Genomic DNA, 20,134 nt, shown 5'->3' on the forward strand with positions numbered 1-20,134 from the left:
GCCAGCCTTTCCGTCCACACCAGCCTGCCTGAACCGGTGCCCCCACTGGGGCCTTGCAGGTGGCGGAGTGACCCAGAATCTCCCAGCATCCCTGTGGACACCTGCCCCAGACCTCTTCCCATTCATCCATCTCTCCCTATTTTTTACCCCTTCAGAGGAAAGGGTGCTCCCTCTTTCTCTCCCCTACCCCAGTCTCCCCCAAAGACCCAGTGCCTGCCCCCTGATTGATGCCACCCGTGGCAGAGGATGGGGTTGCCGGCTGCCCCTGGCCCCAGTCCTGAAGTCTGACCAGACTGGTAGGACCAGCATCCTGACCCCATCACGCCTGCTGGCCTCGGATGGCAGCAGCTACCCAGGTGCCGCCCCTGACTGACCCAGGAGTTCCTTCCCCCATGGCCAGTGTGTCATGAGAAAATGAAACAGCTTCCACCCACCCTGGCATTTGGGACCCGGTGGGGCTGGGTTTGGGCCTGCCAGAAGCAGGCAGCTCTTTGTTAAGGAATATTTTCAGATGGAAAAATGTGCTGAAGAGGCTTGTGTGGAACACGAGTGAGGAGTCGGCTTGGTTTTTGTTGTTTTTTTTCCCCACCTTGGCCTGACTGGGATGGAGCTGGGGGACCTGTGTCCACATGTCTTTCTAGGTGCTCTGGCTCTTTCTGCCCAGCTGGCCCTGGCTGGCTGACCCACAGCCCACCCCATTGTGTCCAACCTGTGGGTTCCCCTGGGCTTCAGCGGTTGCCCACAGGTGGTCCGGCCCTGGCACAGGAAGGGGGAAGTCACAGAGCGGTGCAGATCAGAGAACTGGGGAGACAGCGTGTCCAGGACCACAAGGTTGAGGAGGAGCCCCAGGTCCCCCCCAAGGGGAATCTGGATCAGTCCAGTGCTGCCTGCTGTCTCCTTCATCTGACCTGAGCCTGCCTGGAAAACCCCAGAGAAATAAGCCCAGCTTCTCTGTGGACATTCACCAGTGGTTTCTGGGTGGCTCTGGGGAAAACTGCATCTTGGCTTGAGGCCTTGACTTACTCATCTGGAAAATGGGGAGAGAAATTCCACGACCAAGACCTTGGACTTCAGGGGAGCCAGCGAGATTAGGATGTGTCCCTCAGTGTCTCCCTGGGCACCATGTGGAAGAGGGATCCAAGGGGTCTGTGGTGCTAGTAGAGTCACTGGCCTTCTCGGACCCCTGGTTGTAATTCGCTGATGCTTTGGTGAATAGTGGCTGTCCTTCCATGGCTGGGCTATGCTTAGGGCTGAGAGACAGTCTGTTATGGGATTTGTGGCCACACAGGAACCTCCCAGAGGGACAGAGGGCAGTCGGGGGCCCACTGGCTGGCAATGCCCACGCCCCATGGAGCCCTCTGACGTGGGGCAGAGCGAGGTTTGTTCTGTCCACGTGCTGAAGGGAGGAGAGAAGCGGAGACTCCTGAAGGTCACAAGGCACACAGGAAGCAAACTCCACAGCCTTGCTGGGGAGGGGGAGACTTTGTGCTGATGCACTGGAGTCAGGAGCCTCCCAGGACAGACTGTGAGCTCCTCAGGAAAAAACGAGAAGGCTCCCAAGGAGGGCTGGTGAGCCCTTTTACCCTGGTCTGGGGTCCGGGGTGGGTCTTTGTGTCTGTGCTGTTGACATAGGGTATAGGGGGCACAGAGGATCCTGATCTCAGTTTCCCCTTGCAGAATACAGGTGCTGGTTGTTCCAGGTGAGGCCCCCAACAGTGAACTGGGAATTGAGTCAGGGGTTAGGGTGTGAAGGAATGTCAGGTGTGGCCCATGCCCTGTGTCTAAAGCCCCTCTCTATTTCAGGAGGCCAGAGCTGAAACCAGTAGCTCATGCCAATCAGGCTGTGCCATGTGCCATGCCTGGTGCCAGCCCCATTTACATATCATCTCACTTAATCCCCCCAAACCACCCAGAAGAAGCGGCATTCCAGCCCCTGCCCTGACCACCACATCCCGTGTGGAAGCAGGAGACAGATTAATGGATGGCATGTGCTGGGAGCAGAGGGAAGGGCCCGGCGCATCCCAGAGGCATCAGGGAAGGGGGAGCAGGGATGACGTATGAGTTGGGAGAGGAGCTCTCTGGTTCTCCAGGCAGGCGTGGCTGGGAGGGGCATTCAGGCAGCCTGAACGCTTGGCCCAAGGCCTGGGCAGCAGGAGCAAGCATGGCGAGTACAGGGAGGTGCGCCTCCTGGGTGGGTTTCATCCTATACACCTTCATGTCCTGCATGCAGTCCACGGGGCACATACTGGGGGACCCTCCCTGGTCAAAGGGGTCAGTATTTGGAACTGAACTTGGAACAGCAGTCAACCCTGCCCTGCCCAGGGATGTCTACAGCACACATGCTGTAGAAGCCGAACACAGGGCAAAGGGGAGGTGAGTTAGGAGAGCTGACTGCCAGAGCCAAGGAAGAGATTGGGCCCTCCAGGGAGATCTCAAGGACCTCACTGGCACAGTTCACCTGCACTTCTATTTCATTTCTCATCATGATGTGTTGGTGAGATAATTTCTTTTCTTTTTCTTTAATCTTTTGGCTGTGCCATGCGGCATGTGGGAACTTAGTTCCCCAACCAGGGATCAAATCCATGCCTTCTGCATTGGACACATAGAGTCTTAACCACCGGACCTCCAGGGATGCCTCCATGAGATTGTTTCATTGGCGGCTGTTTTCCAGTCCACAAGTCCCACAAGGGCAAGGCACATGTCTGTTCATGGCTGAGTCCAAGGCGAGAACAGGGCATGCAGAAGATGTTCAGTAAACACTTGGTTGATTTCAGGAGCTGAGCATCCTCCCTATTCACTCACTTCTGCAAGAGGGCCTGGATCTCTTCTGCAGAAAGAGGTTGTGTCCATCTACTTGGAGAGCCCCCTAAGACAGGGAAGATGCACCCCACCCCAGCCCCCAGCCTAGCCAGCCTTCACAGCAGGAAAGCTACCATCTTGACTTGAAGAGCCAAGAACCTGCACAGGATGCCATTTCTCTTACTCACTTGTCCCTGGAGGGCTTCTGGGGGCTTTAAATTGTTTTCTTTGTCATCCTCAGGGACACTGAAATATAGAGAAATGAAGGATTTGCCTGGAAGGAACTTGTGACAGTGGCAGGAAGTATTAGCTGCTAACATGAAGGATAGTAAAGTTTTGGGGGTTTTTTAGGTCAGAAGAGATTCCAATGGTCATAATGGTCATCTGCCCCTCAGATTTTAGCCTGAGGTTGTTTATTGCTGCTGCTGTTACTACTAATAAAGATGATTATAGTTTTACTGCATTTAACATTTAAACAGAGCCACCACAGAAGGGATGGGCCTGCTGAGGAGGAGAAGTTTGTTTCTTCAGTCCACAAATGTCAGATGCCTGATGGTCCACTGGATGCTGGGGATCCAGTAGTGGGCAGGTCAGCCCCTGCCCTCATGGAACTTTCCAGCCAAGAGAATATTACAGGCCAGTTCCCCTCCTAGGCACTTGACAGGTTTTAGCTTGTACATTCCTCACAACAAAACCCATGAAGTCGGTACTATCATCAGCCATGTTTTCAGATGAGGAAATTGGCATAAAGTGCATCATACCCAGATCAGAAAGCAAGAAACTGGGAGAAGAGGGATTTGAACCCAGGCTTCTGGCCCCAAAGTTCTCCTTGGAGACCAGGAGACCTGGGATCGTTATCTACACACATGACTGGGGTGGGAGGTACATGGACATGGAAACATTCTGTGTGGCACAGAGGAGAGGCTAGAACTGGGGATGAGAGGAGGGCTGGCAGTGACCACCTGGATTCCAGCAGCCATCCTTGTTACCCAAGGGGCAGCTCGCCCATCAAATGCCCACCCCATTGCCAAGGGAAAAGAGCCCAAGACATCAGAGTCAGGGTGGTCTGTGTGGCTCACCTGACAGTCCATCAGGCTGGGTAGATGGAGTCAGGTATCTTTGAAGACTTCAGGTTCAGAAATGATTCTATGTCCCTATAATCATTAGAGGTAGAGCAGGGGACCTCCAGGCCAGGGACCAGTACTTCCTGTCAAATCAGTGGCAGCATTAGATTAGAAATAAAGTGCATGATAAGTGTACTGTGCTTGAATCATCTTGAAACCATCCCCCCGAACCCCTGGTCCATGGAAACACTGTCTTCCATGAAATCAGTCTCTGGTGCCAAAAAGGCTGGGGACTGCAGAGGTAAGAAGCTGGGGTGGGGGCTGGGGGGCAGAGGCAGAGCAGGTAGGGAAACAAAATTAAAGGGACTATGGGGTCTTTCTTCCTGCCTCAGAATGATGGAGCACACACACTCACTCTCCCGGGTGAAAAAGAGTAACTCATTTACAGAGTGCCCACTGCACTCCATGTTTTACGTGAGTTATTTCTAAAGTATGCAGAGAGTGGCAGCTCAGCAGATCAGCTTGGGGTCAAGACTCTAGAGTCAGAAATCCAAGTGCAGGGAATTCTCTGGTGGTCCGGTGGTTAAGACTCCGTGCTTTCAGTGCTGAGGGCTCAGGTTCGATCCCTGGTCAGGGAACTAAGATCCCTCAAGCCATGTAGCGTGGCATGAAAGAACAAAATGAAGTGATTAAAAAAAAAAAAAAAGTACTTGAGTCACTCAGTATTTTAAAAAAGAAATTCCAAGTGTAAATCCTTCCCCTAGCGCCTCATCTGGAGACCCTGTGAGTGACACTCTACCCACAAGGGGGCCTCTCACTTATTACCACTATCCTGGACTTTTCTGTCTACCCTGGTACAGAACCTTCTCTCTCTCTTTTTAAAAAATTTTTAAATAGGCTTTAGGGACTTCCCTGGTTGGTCCAGTGGTTAAGACTCCACAATTCCACTAGTTGTAGTGGAGGAGGCACTAGTTGTATCCCTAGTCTGGAAACTAAGATCCCACATGCCTCATGGTACAGTCAAAAAATAATAAAATTTTAAAATAAAGTAGACTTCGTTTTCAAAACAGTTTTAGGTTTACAGAGAAATTAAGAGAGCACAAAGTGCTCACACAGAGCCCACACCCACACCCAGTTTCCGCATTAGTAACGTTATCTGCTATGTTTGTTATAATGAATGGACCAGTATTCAGTTCAGTTCACTTGCTCAGTTGTGTCTGACTCTTCGTGACCCCATGGACCACAGCACGCCAGGCCTCCCTGTTCATCACCAACTCCCGGAGTCTACTCAAACTCATATCCATCGAGTCTGTGATGCCATCCAACCATCTCATCCTCTGTCATCCCCTTTTCCTCCTGCCTTCAATCTTTTCAAATGAGTCAGCTCTTTGCATCAGGTCACCAAAGTATTGGAGTTTCAGCTTCAACATCAGTGCTTTCAATGAACACTAAGGACTGATTTCCTTTAGGATAGACTGGTTGGATCTCCTTGCAGTCCAAGGGACTCTCAGGAGTCTTCTCCAACACCACAGTTCAAAAGCATCAATTCTTCGGTGCTCAGCTTTCTTTACAGTTCAACTCTCACATCCATACATGACTGCTGGAAAAACCATAGCCTGATTAGACAGACTTTTGTTGGCAAAGTAATGTCTCTGTTTTTTAATATGCTATCTAGGTTGATCATAACTTTCCTTCCAAGGAGTAAGCGTCTTTTAATTTCATGGCTGCAGTCACCATCTGCAGTGATTTTGGAGCCCTAAAAAATAAAGTCAGTCACTGTTACCACTGTTTCTCCATCTATTTGCCATGAAGTGATGGGACCAGATGCCATGATCTTCGTTTTCTGAATGTTGAGCTTTAAGCCAACTTATTCACTCTCTTTCACTTTCATCAAGAGGCTCTTTAGTTCTTCACTTTCTGCCATAAGGGTGGTGTCATCTGCATATCTGAGGTTATTGATATTTCTCCTGGAAATCTTGAGTCCAGCTTATGCTTCATCCAGCCCAGCATTTCTCATGATGTACTCTGCATATAAGTTAAATAAGCAGGGTGACAATATACAGGCTTGATGTACTCCTTTTCCTATCTGGAACCAGTCTGTTGTTCCATGTCCAGTTCTAGCTGTTGCTTCCTGACCTGCATACAGATTTCTCAATAGGCAGGTCAGGTGGTCTGGTATTCCCATCTCTTTCAGAATTTTCCACAGTTTATTGTGATCCACACAGTCAAAGGCTTTGGCATAGTCAATAAAGCAGAAATAGATGTTTTTCTGGAACTCTCTTGCTTTCTTGATGATCCAGCGGATGTTGACAATTTGATCTCTGGTTCCTCTGCCTTTTCTAAAACCAGCTTGAACATCAGGAAGTTCATGGTTCATGTATTGCTGAAGCCTGGCTTGGAGAATTTTGAGCATCACTTTACTAGTGTGTGAGATGAGTGCAATTGTGTGGTAGTTTGGGCATTCTTTGGCATTGCCTTTCTTTGGGATTGGAATGAAAACGGACCTTTTCCAGTCCTGTGGCCGCTGCTGAGTTTTCCAAATTTGCTGGCATATTGAGTGCAGCACTTTAACAGCATCATCTTTTAGGATTTGAAATAGCTCAACTGGAATTCCATCACCTCCACTAGCTTTGTTCCTAGTGATGCTTCCTAGGGCCCACTTGACTTCACATTCCAGGATGTCTGGCTCTGAGTGAGTGATCACACCATTGTGATTATTTGGGTCATGAAGATCTTTTTTGTAGTTTTTCTGTGTATTCTTGCCACCTCTTCTTAATATCTTCTGCTCTGTTAGGTCCATACCATTTCTGTCCTTTATTGTGCCCATCTTTGCATGAAATGTTTCCTTGGTATCTCTAATTTTCTTGAAGAGATCTCTAGTCTTTCCCATTCTATTGTTTTCCTGTATTTCTTTGCACTGATCACTGATGAAGGCTTTCTTATCTCTCCTTGCTATTCTTTGGAACTCTGCATTCAAATGGGTATATCTTTCCTTTTCTCCTTTGTTTTTGGCTTCTTCTTTTCACAGCTATTTGTAAGGCCTCCTCAGGCAGCCATTTTTCTTTTTGCATTTCTTTTTCTTGGGGATGGTGTTGATCCCTGTCTTCTGTACAATGTCACGAACCTCCATCCATAGTTCATCAGGCACTCTGTCTATCAGATCTAGTCCCTTAAATCTGTTTCTTATTTCCACTGTATAATCGTAAGGGATTTGATTTAGGTCATACCTGGATAGTCTTGTGGTTTTCTCTACTTTCTTCAATTTAAGTCTGAATTTGGCAATAAGGAGTTCATGATCTGAGCCACAGTCAGCTCCCAGTCTTGTTTTTGCTGACTGTATAGAGCTTTTCCATCTTTGGCTGTAAAGAATATAGTCAATCTGATTTCGGTGTCAGTCATCTGGATGTCCATGTGTAGAGTCTTCTCTTGTGTTGTTGGACCAATTTTGATACATTATAATTAACTAGATGGTAACATGGTAAAGAATTCACCTGCAAATGCAGGAGATTCAAGAAATGCAGTTTTCTATCCCTGAGCCCAAAACTTTCCCTGGAGTAGGAAACTGGCAACCTACTCTTAGTGTTCTTGCCTGAAAAATGGACAGAGGAGCCTGGAGGGCTGCAGTCCATGGGGTCACAAAGAGTCAGACACGACTGAGCGCCTGGGCACACACATGATTGACTAAAGTCCGTATTTTATTCAGATTTCCTTAGCTTTTCCCTTTTTCTGTCTTAGGACCACATCCTGGATCCCACAGGACATTTTGTCATCACATCTCCTGAAACTTCTCTTATCTGGGACAGCTTGCTTAGGCTTTCCTTGTCTTTGATGACTTTGACAGTTCAGGAGGACTAGTCAGCAATGCTCTAAAGCATCTCTTACTCTGGACTGGTCACATGATTTTCTCATAGTCTTGGGGAGGAAAACACAGAGATGAAGGGCCCTTCTCATGTCAGCATATTAAGTGCACATGCTCTCCACGTGACTTATCACTAATCCTGTTGACCTTGATCACCTGGCTGAGTGACAGAGGGACTTTTCTCTTGATTCATCCAGCAAAGACATCGAGTACCTGCTAACGGCCAGATGCTGCATTAGAGGCTTGGATTAAAACATTAAGAAGACAAGCTTTTGCCCCCAGTACGTTTATGACCCAGTAGGGCAGGCCAGTGGATATACAAAGAATTGCTGTAGAATGTGTCTCGGGGGACTTCCCTGGTACTGCAGTGGTTCAGAATCTGCCTCCCAGTGCAGGGGATGTGGGTTCAATCCCTGGTGGGGGAACTAAGATCCCACATGCCTGGTGCAGGTAAGCCCGTGTGCTGCAGCTACTGAGCCTGTCAGCCTCAACTAGAGAAACTCATGTGCCACAGCAAAGATCCAGTGCTGCCAAAAGAAACCCAAAAGTGTGTGTTGGGCTGGGGTGTAGGGTTAGATATTTTCAGAGAGAGGGGAGAAAAGTGAGCCCGCATACTGGGGGCGGTGGGGTGGGGGGATTTACCAGGAAAGAGTTCATCAGAAAAAGTCTGTTCCTTTTTATGGGTGAATACTATTCCGTCATATAGATAGACCACATTTCACTTACCCATTCATCCACCAATGGACATTTGGGTTGTTTCCACTTTCTGGCTATTGTGAACAATTGTATACAGGTTTTCATGTGGATGTATATTTTCCGTTCTCTTGGGTAGAATTCCTAGAAGTGGAATTGCTGGGTCATATTGCTAACACTTTTTTTTTTTTTAAGAGACAGCCTATTTATTTATTTGACTGCACTGGGTGGGCCTTAGTTGCAGCACACAGGATCTTTTCAGTTGCATCATAAAGGATCTTTAGTTGCAGCATGTGGGATCTAGTTCCCCAAATCGGGACCAAACCCCAGTCCCCTGCACTGGGAGCATGGAGTCTTAGTCACTGGACCACCAGGAAAGTCCCATATTGGTAACTGTCTACCTTTCTGAAGAACTGCCAGACTGTTTTCCACTCTTGTTGTTCAGTCGCTAAATCATGTCCTAATCTTTGCTACCCCAAGGAGTGCAGCACACTAGGCTCCGCTGTCTTTCACTGTCTCCCAGAGTTTGCTCAAACTCATGTCCATTGTGTTGGTGATGCAATCCAACCATCTCATCCTCTGTTGTCCCCTTCTCCTCCTGCCCTCAATCTTTCCCAGCATCAGGGTCTTTTCCAATGAGTCAATTCTTTGCATCAGGTGGCCAAAGTATTGGAGCTTCAGCTTCAGCATCAGTCCTTCCAATACATATTCAGGGTTGATTTCCTTTAGGATTGACTGGTTTGATCTCCTTACAGTCCAAGGGACTCTCAAGAGTCTTCTCCAGCACCACAATTTGAAAGCACCAATTCTTCAGTGCTCAGCCTTTGTTATGGGCCAACTCTCACATCCATCCATGACTACTGGAAAAACCATAGCTTTGACTATGCGCACCTTTGTGGGCAATATGATATCTTTGCTTTTTATGCTGTCTAGGTTTGTCATAACTTTCCTTCCAAGGAGAAAGAGTCTTTTAATTTCCACTGTGCCTCATCTTTTATTCCATGGGTTTCTCTCAATCAGTCATAGTAAGCTCGGGTGATCATTTCTAAGTCTCTTCTCCTCCCTGTTCCACATGCTCTGGGCGGGCAGGGGGCTGTGTCTCTCTTTGCCCAGCAGTCTTCAGTCCTCACCTCGGTGAGGTGAGGAAAAAGAAGGGAAAAGCTAGGGACATGGGTGTCACAATCACAGACAAGCCTTTCTGTTCATTTAAGTCCTGAAAACACCACCACCAAGGGCCTGAAGGGATAAGGGCCAAGGCAAGGCCTGTGGAAGAAGGGGCCTCTCGCTGGGCTGAGACAGAGGGGGAGCCCCAGGAGGCCAAGGAGCCCAGTGTCTCAAAACTATATGGGAGTGGACTTTGAGAAGGAGAAAGTGTAGGGGATTTCCCTGGTGGCCCAGTGGTTAAGACTCCAAGCTCCTAGTGTAGTGGGCACGGGTTCCATCCCTGGTCAGGGAACTAAGATCCCACAAGTCACATGGCATGGGAAAAAATTATATTAACAGAAAAAAAAAAAGTATCAGGAGGAAGAAGCATGGTTGTCAGTGTCCAAACGCTCCTGCAAAGGAGGAGAAAAGAGAGGTAGAGGGACCCTGGCATCTGGACCTTTTTGTACCAGCCCCACCCCACCCCTGGCCCCAGCTCACCAGCAGTCTCCTCCCACTCCTCTGGCTTGGCTCAGCCTCCAAAGCCATGCAGCCAGCGTTTGGGGGCATGGAGGGTAGTGGTGCCAGCAGAGGCTGTGTTAGGTGGCCCACCACCCACTCTTTAGGCCGGGACCCTGCTTTGGGTGGCCACAGTGGAGCAGAAACAAAGGGCATTGAAGTTGAAGCTCTTGAGAGGCTGGGACCCCAGACCTGGACGGTCTGTGTGTGGATCTCAGAAGCTAGTGGCTCCTCAGCACTCGAGGGGACCTGCCTTGTCTCTCTGTCTCTGTGCCCAGCCAGCAAAGGGTGGGACGGCTGCATATGCCCTGAGGAGGTGGGGGCTCATTCACCTGGTTCCACTCCACATCCCTGTCCCTAGGACAGTGCAGGCCCTCAGACAACACCCAGTAAGTGCCAGGGGAGGAGAGGCTGAGCCAATAAGAGTCCAGGTGCTCGGAATAGAGGGGGGTGGGAGACAGGCCTCCTCACAGAGCTCCGAGGGCAGAGAGCCCGCATCCATTCCTGTCTACTGGATTCAGGCATGGGGAGCCTTGGTCAGTGCAGGAAGGGTGTGTGTGAGTGTGTATGTGTGCGTGTGTGGGCAAAGGGGTGTGTGGGTGTAAGATAGCGTGTGAATGTGTATCTGAGTGTGTAGGCGTGCGATTGTGTGTGTTTCAGAGCATGTGTGCATGAGCATGCAAGACTGTGTATTAGTGTATCCGTGTATTGATATGTGAGATGGTTTGTGAGTGGGAATAGATCTGAGTGTGTGGGGTGTGAAGTGTGGGTAAATGTGAGTGTGTGAGTGTGAAGTAATGTGCGTGCATCAGCTTTCAGGCTGCACAGTGTTTAAAGAGTTGGGGGTGAGTCAAGAGAAAGTGCCTGAGGGATTGGAAGATCCCACCTCTCAGACCGCACATTTCAGCACTGAGTATGGGATCAGGTTTATTTCTTGTGTGAAATACACATTAATATGTGATAAGTATCTGAGCAAACTCTGCGAGCAGATGGCCCGAGTTGTTTCTTTTCATCAGAAACCCAGAGCTGAACCACTGGGCTCTTTTCAGGCCAGGGTGTTGGGTAGTGGGGGTAGGGTGGGGGAAGGCAATGCACTTCTGAGATTAGGGTTCCCCTGGGCACAGCAGGGAAACAGTGGGCCCCAGCCCCAGCCACATGTGGCCTTTGTCCCCGAGCCCCACATGCCTCCTCAAATCCAGCTGTGCTTCCAGGGCTCTGATCCTTCTCTCCACCTCTCCTCTCCCACCCCAGTCCTGATGTCAGGAAACCCACACAGCCTTTCCTGCCCCTGCCTGCCCACAGAGAGCCTTCCAAGTCAGCACTTCTTGTCCGCAGCCCATCTCTGTCCCGCAGCCACAGACTGACTCTGCGGGAAGCCCCAAGCGGCCCCCACGGTCCCTCTCTCAGGAATGATCAGCTCCTGGCTTGGAGGTGTATGTGGCTTGGTCTTCAAGGCAGGTGGTCCCCGGGCCAGGCAATGGGAGGAAAAGTTCTTCCGGTTCTGAGGGGAGCCATCACCTCAAGTTTGTACTGCTCACTAAAGCTAGAGCCCTTGGTGCCCACCCAACTCGGGGGGCCCTCGGGGGCCAGAGGGAGAACCAGTTCCCTGGGGAGCCACAGAGTCCTGGGGTGAGAGAGTTCTGGGCACCCCTACGAGGTGAAAGAAAAATGGTGTCCCCCTTCCACCCCATGACAGCCCTGGGAAAGGAGACTAGAATCAAGTGCATGGCCAGGGTCAAGTCCCACCGACCTGTGGGCTTGCAGGTGTTGGTAGGGGGCTGAACTTGGGCTGTGGGAAGGTGCCCAGTGACCTGAGGGTGCCAGGCAGCTATGTTTTTGTCCTGTCACTGTCCTGCTGCCACCTAGGGGACAAGATGCCCCTTCTCCAGAAACTGGCCAAGAGCCCCTCTGTGGTTGAGCTGTCCGAACCCTCACTGGGGTCCAAGGGAGCCTCACTTCAGACGCTGGTCCATTTGAGTCCAGAGCCTCTGTTTTTGGCATAGTGCTGAGCCACCTCTCCTGGGGCTGGCAGAGGGGAGATGCCAGTGTCCCTGAAGCTCCCAGGAGGGTGGGATCACACCCTCCACAGGCAGAACAGCAGAGATGGGCCAGCATCAACCTGGTACATGGCAGGCCAAGATCAGGACACCGACCAGAGCCTGTGCCTCGCTCTGCGGCCGCCAGAGCACAGATTCCCAGCACTTGGACGTGCCCCTGGCTTCCCAGCCCAGGAAGAGTTGGCTCTTCTGGCCATTGGCAGCACCAGACAATTAACAGTAGAGAATAATTGCTTTCTGGCTGTGCCAGCAGCCCACTCTGGTTGATGAGACAGGGCAGGTCGGATGCTGAGGCAGGGCTCTCAGGTCAGACCACAGCTGGGGACAGGGACCAAGGCTGACTAGAACAGGCACCAGAGCAGGGACGTCTGCAGGTCCTGGCAGGGGCCCTGAGTAACAAGCAGCCTTGGCCCCTAGCCCTGCTGAAGACTCAGGGGTGTCTGCTGAGAGTTGGTGTCCATGCCCAGGGAGAGCAGAATAGCACAGGCCCTGGCCGTGGCCCTCCTTACTCCTCGCTGGCGTCTGTACCATAAAAGTGGGGAGCCTAGTAGCCAGCACCTGGAGCAGAAGGAGCTAGCAACTGGACCGGGGTGCCTGGGACAAGGGGTGACCAAGTGGACAGACCCAAGGTGGGAAGCCTGGGGTGAGGAGATGTCTCAGGTGATCAGCAGGCTCACTGGTCCAGAGCCAGCAGGACAGGGCGGGCACCCCTCCCAGTGCTGATCACGCATCTCTGGTCCCCAGACAGTTCTGTGACCTGACCCTGCTCACAGCTGAGGAGCCTGACCGCCATGGCGAGCCCCACTCTGAGCCCCGACTCCTCATCCCAGGAGGCCCTGTCAGCCCCCACCTGCTCCCCCACCTCTGACTCCGAGAACCTCAGCCCCGATGAGCTGGAGCTGCTGGCCAAGCTTGAAGAGCAGAACCGGTGAGTTGGTCCCTGGGGGACCAGGTGGGTACAGCCTGGGCCCCAAACGGAAGCTCCTGGGTGTCCCCTGCACTCAGAGTCCTAGGCCAAGTAACACTTCCACTGAGGCTAGCATTTGCCATCACCTCCCAACAGACGTTCTCCCATTCAGATGAGAAGATCATGGGATCAGGGCCCAGTGAGCCCCGCCTGCACTTTCAGGCCTTTGTTGTAGGAAAGCGTAAAGCTTCTGACTCTGGAACTGGCCCTTCCCAATCTTCTTCTCTGGCTCAGCCCCTGTTTTAAAGTGTGGGTTTTATTATTATGCCAGGAAGTCGAGGCCAGCAGATCAGGAGATGACCCCAGGAAGTCTGGGGACTTCCCTGGTCAGCATTTAGAATGCTGAGCTTGGGTTCAATCCCTGGTTGGGGAACTAAGATCCTGCATGCCATGTGGTGAGGCCAAAAAAAAAAGACAGTTTGTTACTCACAGATTCCAAGAGGAGGGGCACAGCGCACCACGAACCCTGTAGGGCCACCCGGGGAAGCACCAGGACCAGTCAGGAGGCAGAGGGAGTGAGAAAAATGTAGGTGAGAGCTTTTATTGTGGTTTCCGCCAGGAGTGGTGAGGCAGTGTAATCAGGGTTAGGACTGGCTAGTCTGAGTAACTTCAGCAAGCTGGGGCACAGGGTCTGGGCCTATTAGTCTAGTATCCGGCCCTGGGTAATTAGGGCAGAGGACAGTGGCCCTGAGTGCTAGCACCTAACAGAGGTGGTTGGTTTGTGGACTCTGGATTGGTTGGTTTGCATATGATAGGTGCACTGACAAGCAAGTCTGTAACCATTTCTGCCGATCTGCTAGGCCTGGGAGGGGCTATCCCTCCAGGGTCAGGGAGGCCCCAGATGTCAGAGCATCAGAAACAGCTGGTTAATGCAGCCTCTTGTGAGCCGTGGGCCCCCAGCTAGCCACTCACCCTCTCTGTACCTCATCTGTAAACACATCTTAACAAAGCCTGCCCCTCGGGACTAAATGAGCTGATCCCCAAGCTTCTCAGCCCAGGGCACAAAGTGGGACACATGCATGGCAGCCTCTCCAGGGACCCAGGATCAAAACCAGGGCTCAGAGAGGTTAGAGCACCAGCCAAGGTCACACAGCAAGTGCCATGCAGGAAGAACAACTAAGACCCAATCTGGGACCCTAGGGAGGAGGGGCTGGGCTCTCTGGGGTCCAAGAGCTGGGGCTGGAAGTACCTGCAGCCACCCCTCACCCCCTGCCTGCCCACCTAGGCTGCTGGAGGCCGACTCCAAGTCCATGCGCTCCATGAATGGCTCCCGGCGGAACAGTGGCTCCTCGCTGGTGTCCAGCTCCTCAGCCTCCTCCAACCTGAGCCACCTGGAGGAGGACACGTGGATTCTGTGGGGCCGGATAGCCAACGAGTGGGAGGAGTGGCGACGCCGGAAGGAGAAGCTGCTGAAGGTGGGGGGACTGTGGGCCCGGGGCAGGCTGGTCAGTGGCTGGGGGCGGGCAAGGTCCAGGGCTGGAGGTGTGCCTGGTGGAGGGTGGGGAGGAGGGAGAGTGGGCGGGGCTGGCCTCCCAGACACCCCCACCTGCTTCCCACCCGTGTGCTCCGTGACAGGCTGGAGCACTGTGGCACTCTGTGCCATGAGGTGGCTTAGCCAAGCTCTCTGGGCCTCCGGGGAGGCGTGGACAGGCCCCATCTCCAAGGCCCGGCTGGACGGCCCTGGGGAGGCCACTCTGGGACTGGATCCAGCCCGGTCTTCCGCTCCCCCTCTGACCGGTCTCCAGGAGCTGATCCGCAAGGGCATCCCACACCACTTCCGGGCCATCGTCTGGCAGCTCCTGTGCAGTGCCACAGACATGCCGGTTAAGAACCAGTACTCAGAGCTGCTCAAGATGTCGTCCCCCTGCGAGAAGCTCATCCGCAGGGACATCGCCCGCACCTACCCAGAGCACGAGTTCTTCAAGGGCCAGGACAGCCTAGGCCAGGAGGTCCTCTTCAATGTCATGAAGGTGAGCCCTGGCCCTGGAGAGATGCCCTGTGGTTGCCAGCCCGGTGGGACCCCGCCCTGACTCCCGTGCGTTCCCGTGCAGGCCTACTCGCTGGTGGACCGGGAGGTGGGCTACTGCCAGGGCAGTGCCTTCATCGTGGGCCTGCTGCTCATGCAGGTAGGTGGCCTGGGCTAGCCCAGCCCGCTCTGTCGGTCCCCACCTCTGTCGGAGGTGGACAGAAGCAAGTGTTCCCTCCATCAGTGTAGGCCTGGGGTCAGAGCTTCCCCCTGCCCGCCTGTGACCTCTGACAGTCTCCCAACCAAGCACAGAAGGCTGGCAGCTGGTCCTGACCACTATCCCATCCTGCTCGGTCACCTGCCAGGGTCAGATGAGGAACCCAGGTGGGAGACTTGGTTTGGCCAGTGCAGTGTTTATGGGGCTGGGGGTTTCCTGTGGAGGCTCTGGCAGGCTCAGGAGGGGAGAATGGTGGGGACTGGACGAGAGGCTGCCTCCACCGTGGGCTCTGGGGTTCAAGTCCCAGCTCCACTGTTTCTTGCCAGGCGGCCTTGGGCTCGCGACTTCAGCCTCTAGATGCTTCCCATCAGTGAAACGGGGACTTTATTGACCGGAGGTTTGCCATGGGGGTCCAGGCAGCCTGGCACCATCTGTGTTCAGTCAAAGTAAACAGCAGAAACAAGCAAAGTCAGGAGAAGAGCAGCAGGCACCCCCTCCCATGCTACCCCCACTCAGAGACACCCCCTGCCCCCAGATGCCCGAGGAGGAGGCCTTCTGTGTGTTCGTGCGGCTGATGCAGGAGTACCGCCTACGAGAGCTCTTCAAGCCCAGCATGGCCGAGCTGGGGCTCTGCATCTACCAATTTGAATACATGCTACAGGTGAGCAGGCCCAGGTGGTCATGCCCACCCACTCTGCCCCCCCATACCCTGCCAGCCCACACTCACGGGTGCTGACCTTGGCCCTCCCAGGGAGTCTCTTCGACTGAAAATTCCAGGCCTGAGAACCCACCCAGACATACCAGGGCAGAAAGGGGTCCTACTCCCCAGGGGGCTGTGGAGCACTGCCTGAAGGATGCTTCAGGGGCCAGTCCTTACAGTGGGGGCTTCTCAGAACTCAGGGTTCCCAGAGTCATTCAGGCCAGGATGGAGAGGTTGGCCTGCCTCAGACACACCCCCACACTGTCCCTTTCTATCTGCTCCCCAGTGTGGTGGAAGGGGGAAAGTGTTGTCTGCCTGCCTTTGCTGATTACTAGAGAGCTGTAGCCGCCTATTTATAAATAGTAGCCCCCGCAGGGCCCGCTCCTGGCTGGCAGACAGCACCGGTGTACACACACACACACACACACACACACACACACACACACACACACGCACTCTGGCCTGCTCCGGAAGCCGGTTGCAGGTGGAGCTGTGTGGCTGGGCACCAGTGGGCAGGATGCCTCTGGTTGTGAAAGCCCGCTCCTCAGGCCTGGAGGACCAGGAGGTGCTGTCGGTCAAGGGGACCGGAAATGCCAGCCAGCAGGTGGCCCAGGGCCACAGAGAAAGAGCCGAGAGCTCCCGTGGCAAAGTAGCTGGCCACCACCAGAGAGTCCCTGAGTCCAGAGGAGGCCCAGGGCAGGCCAGGGGACAGCCAAGGGTCCGTTCTTCCTGTGAAGGACCAGCAGGGCCTCCTAACATCTCCAGCCTCAGTTTCCCCAGTTTCTGTCACTTTCCAGCTGTCTAAAGTTCAGGCCAATCAAACATCCCTTAAGCATGTCTGGGCACAAAATGTAGAGCATTGTTGGGGGTGGTGGTGAGCCTCCCCGGGAAGCTGGGCCGCCTGCTGTCCCTGCCTGGGTCCCCCCTCGTGCTGCTCAGAGCTCTGGGGTGCTTCTGCCCCACCCAGGGACAGTGTGGCAGGGGGGCTGCCCAGGGTAAGTCAGGGAAGGCTCCCTGAAGATGCAGGCACTTCCGGGTAGAGGGAACCTGAGGGTGTGGACTGCTGTGCCCAGCACCCTCCTCATGGTGTCTGGCCTCCTCCCTGACCCCAGGAGCAGCTCCCGGACCTGAACACCCACTTCCGCTCCCAGAGCTTCCACACGTCCATGTATGCCTCGTCCTGGTTCCTCACACTCTTCCTCACCACCTTCCCACTGCCCGTTGCCACCCGTGTCTTTGACATCTTCATGTACGAGGTAAGGACCCCTTCTTCTCCTGGGCACTCTGGATGGAGTGACTCAGGTCCCCACTGGAAATGATCCCAGGGCTCAGGGAGGGCTCAGAGGCCCCTGGGAAAGCAGAACTGGAGATGCACTGCCCCCGCTGCCTTTGCAGGGCCTGGAGATCATCTTCCGGGTGGGCCTCGCCCTGCTGCAGGTGAACCAGACGGAGCTGATGCAGCTGGACATGGAGGGGATGTCCCAGGTGGGCAGGGGTCCAGGGTGGTGGGTTTGCCCCCAGCAGGGGCACCTGGGCAAGTGAACCCTTCCTGAAAGATGGGGAGACCCTGGACTTCCTGAGTGCCCTGATCCTTTCCTATCATCTCTGCCCCCTAAGATCTCCCTGAAGGGCCAGGGCTGAGGCGGGGGCAGTGCCTGAGGAGCCCCCAGCTCTGCCAGAGTTGGGCCAGGGCCAGCAGCCTGGCAGCAGGGAGAGAAGAATGCCAAGCCCGGAAGTCCACCCCCCTTCACCTGCCCCCAGCTCCAGGTCCCCTAGAGCCTAATGTGACAAATAGCAATACTAGCCACACCTGGAGGCCTTGGGTGTGGTTTCAGCCCCAGCAACTAGGTCAGACGAAGGCCCAGGAGGGAGTGAGGGTCTGGGGCTGACCCTCCCCTTGCCTGCCCCGGCTAGCTGCCCTGCCTGCGGAGAGAGGCCAGCCTGCTTCTCACTGCCATGTCCCCATCATGCAGGCCCCTGCCCCCTCCCAGTGTTCTCCAGCTGGTGGTTTGGGGAAGAATGCACAAAGGCCACAGTTGTGTTCACGAACACGGGCACCCATTGTCCGCAGCTGCCAGAGGGGGCCAGCTGGGCTGTGGAGCCCAGCCCAGTCCCAAGCCGCAGAAAGCTATGTCCACCGGCAGCGTGCGCTTAAACTCTGCGTGGAGGCCCCAGGGGCCCTGGGCGAGCAGGCAGGCCCCCAAGGGCTCCTTCTTTCAGCTTCCTCCCTGCCACCCTGATCCTTCAACCTCTTCCATCTCTTTTCACTGCCCTGGGTCAGCGGCATGGCTCCCCCTGCCCCCGCCATGAAGGACCCTCTTCTCAGACCCCACCCCAGCCTTCCCCCTCAGGAGTTCCTGAAGCCTGCTTCTCCTGCAGACAGAAGTCCTGGCCACAGGCAGCTCCTTCTCACAATTCCTGCTTCTCATACTTGCTCATTCGATCCACATACACTGATGGAGCGCCCACAGAGGGCCAGGCCATGCAAGGCCCCAGGCCAACGGGCTCTGGCTGACACTTCTGGCATGCCCAGGCCCCTCCTCCAGGGAAGCAGGGCCTCCCACGGGCTTGGGTGGCCCCAGGTGGTCAGGGCCCACATGTCAGTGACCACCCATGTCCCCACAGTACTTCCAGAGAGTGATCCCCCATCAGTTCGACAGCTGTCCAGATAAGCTGATCCTCAAGGCTTACCAGGTCAAGTACAACCCCAAGAAGATGAAGAGGTCAGTAGCGGGCATCCGGGGTGCAGGCAGTAGGGGGGTCCCTGAGAGTGGGACAGTGAGCACATCGGCCCTCCCCTCTCTCTGCAGGCTGGAGAAGGAGTATGCGGCCATGAAGAGCAAGGAGATGGAGGAGCAGATTGAGATCAAGGTGAGTTCAGGTGGGATGGGCCAGGCTGGGGCAGGATGCCCCGGAAGCCCCCTGATGAGGGTGGCCCCACCCAGCATGGGCCACACAGCAGGGTGTCCCATGGCCTCAAGGGGTGATCCCTTGGCCCAGCTGCCCTTTCACTCACCACCAGGCCACACAGAGTGAGAGCCACCCCCACCCCCTGAACTGGGGACATGGTTTAACAGGTGGACAGTTCCCTGGGCCCGGAGATTCAACTCCCAGCCCTCTCCCTTCCCTGAGGTCAGGCAGAAAGTTCCAACCCTCTCATCACAGGATCTGGTCACCTGGCTACCAGCCCCATGCTTAGGTGACCTGGGGGATTTCCAAAAGTCACCTCATTAACATAACAAGTGACACCTTGATTCCTTTCTAAGAAAATTCCCAGGGTTTTAGGAGTGCTGTGCCAGGACCAGAGATGAAGACCAAATATATATTCCTGGTAGGTCACAATATCAGAGGGGCTTTCCTGGGCATGCAGAGCCTCTATACACAGACTCCCTTCCATCTCCTTCCCTCTGCTTTTGACCCTCCAGATGTGATCTTGGTTATCTCTCCACAGGGATCTAGCAGGCACCTACTATGTGCCAGAATCATGGCAGAGACTGAGGGCCCCCAGTCCAGTGGGGGTGGGGGTCAGACACAGATGCAAACCCCAACACAGCCTGGCTCTGTCTTCTTCAGGGACAGATTCCCACAGTGCCTGGGCCTGGCGTCCCACAGACCAGAGTTCAAATCTCAGCTCTACTACAAACCAGCTGGGTGACCTGCCAGGAACGTGAATGCACCTCTCTGAGCCTCAGTGTCCCCTTCTGCAAAATGGGGATGACACTTGCTCTACTGTTCAAATTATTATTATGAACCACCACCATCATCCCAACTTCCTCTCAAAAGACAGAAACAGAACCTAGATGATAATCCAGGTTACCTGCTGCCCATATCTGAGTGGGGAAAGAGGACCTTATTGTCCTGGCCCTGTTGGTAGGTTTTCTGAGAAACAATTCTGTGTCCTAAACTTTTAAGCATCTCCCTTTCTCAGGAATGGCAGCATTACTGATGCACCAGTCCAAACATGTACATGTGTCTTGCTCATGCAGACAAGGGCATGCTCTCACCTGGTGGCCAGGAGGGCTCAGCAGTAGGGAGGGATGCAGCAGACCCTCAGACCACATGTCCAGCCTGGAAATGTCCCACAAGACAAGCCTGAGCACCCCCAAGGGCAGGGCAGGACAGATGCCTTCTCCCTTGTCCCTGCCCTGTG

At 53.9% G+C, this 20,134-nt stretch overlaps 1 protein-coding gene across 4 annotated transcripts in view; it reads left to right on the top strand.

The window, feature by feature from the left end:
• Positions 1–20,134, top strand: part of EVI5L (ecotropic viral integration site 5 like) — a 32,422-nt gene that overhangs the window by 1,598 nt on the left and 10,690 nt on the right. For 3 of the 4 annotated variants that reach the window (XM_070792904.1, XM_070792908.1, XM_070792906.1), the window contains exons 2-10: positions 12,879–13,062; positions 14,327–14,516; positions 14,847–15,071; positions 15,153–15,227; positions 15,820–15,945; positions 17,097–17,240; positions 17,380–17,469; positions 18,610–18,707; positions 18,795–18,855. In XM_070792904.1, coding sequence (XP_070649005.1) covers positions 12,926–13,062; positions 14,327–14,516; positions 14,847–15,071; positions 15,153–15,227; positions 15,820–15,945; positions 17,097–17,240; positions 17,380–17,469; positions 18,610–18,707; positions 18,795–18,855 — 1,146 coding nt within the window. In that variant the 5' untranslated portion in view covers positions 12,879–12,925. The remainder of the gene's footprint in view (positions 1–12,878; positions 13,063–14,326; positions 14,517–14,846; positions 15,072–15,152; positions 15,228–15,819; positions 15,946–17,096; positions 17,241–17,379; positions 17,470–18,609; positions 18,708–18,794; positions 18,856–20,134) is intronic. The other variant, XM_070792905.1, reaches the window with a different exon arrangement.

Source organism: Bos indicus, chromosome 7 (genome assembly GCF_029378745.1).
Source record: "Bos indicus isolate NIAB-ARS_2022 breed Sahiwal x Tharparkar chromosome 7, NIAB-ARS_B.indTharparkar_mat_pri_1.0, whole genome shotgun sequence".
Classification (NCBI taxonomy): domain Eukaryota; kingdom Metazoa; phylum Chordata; class Mammalia; order Artiodactyla; family Bovidae; genus Bos; species Bos indicus.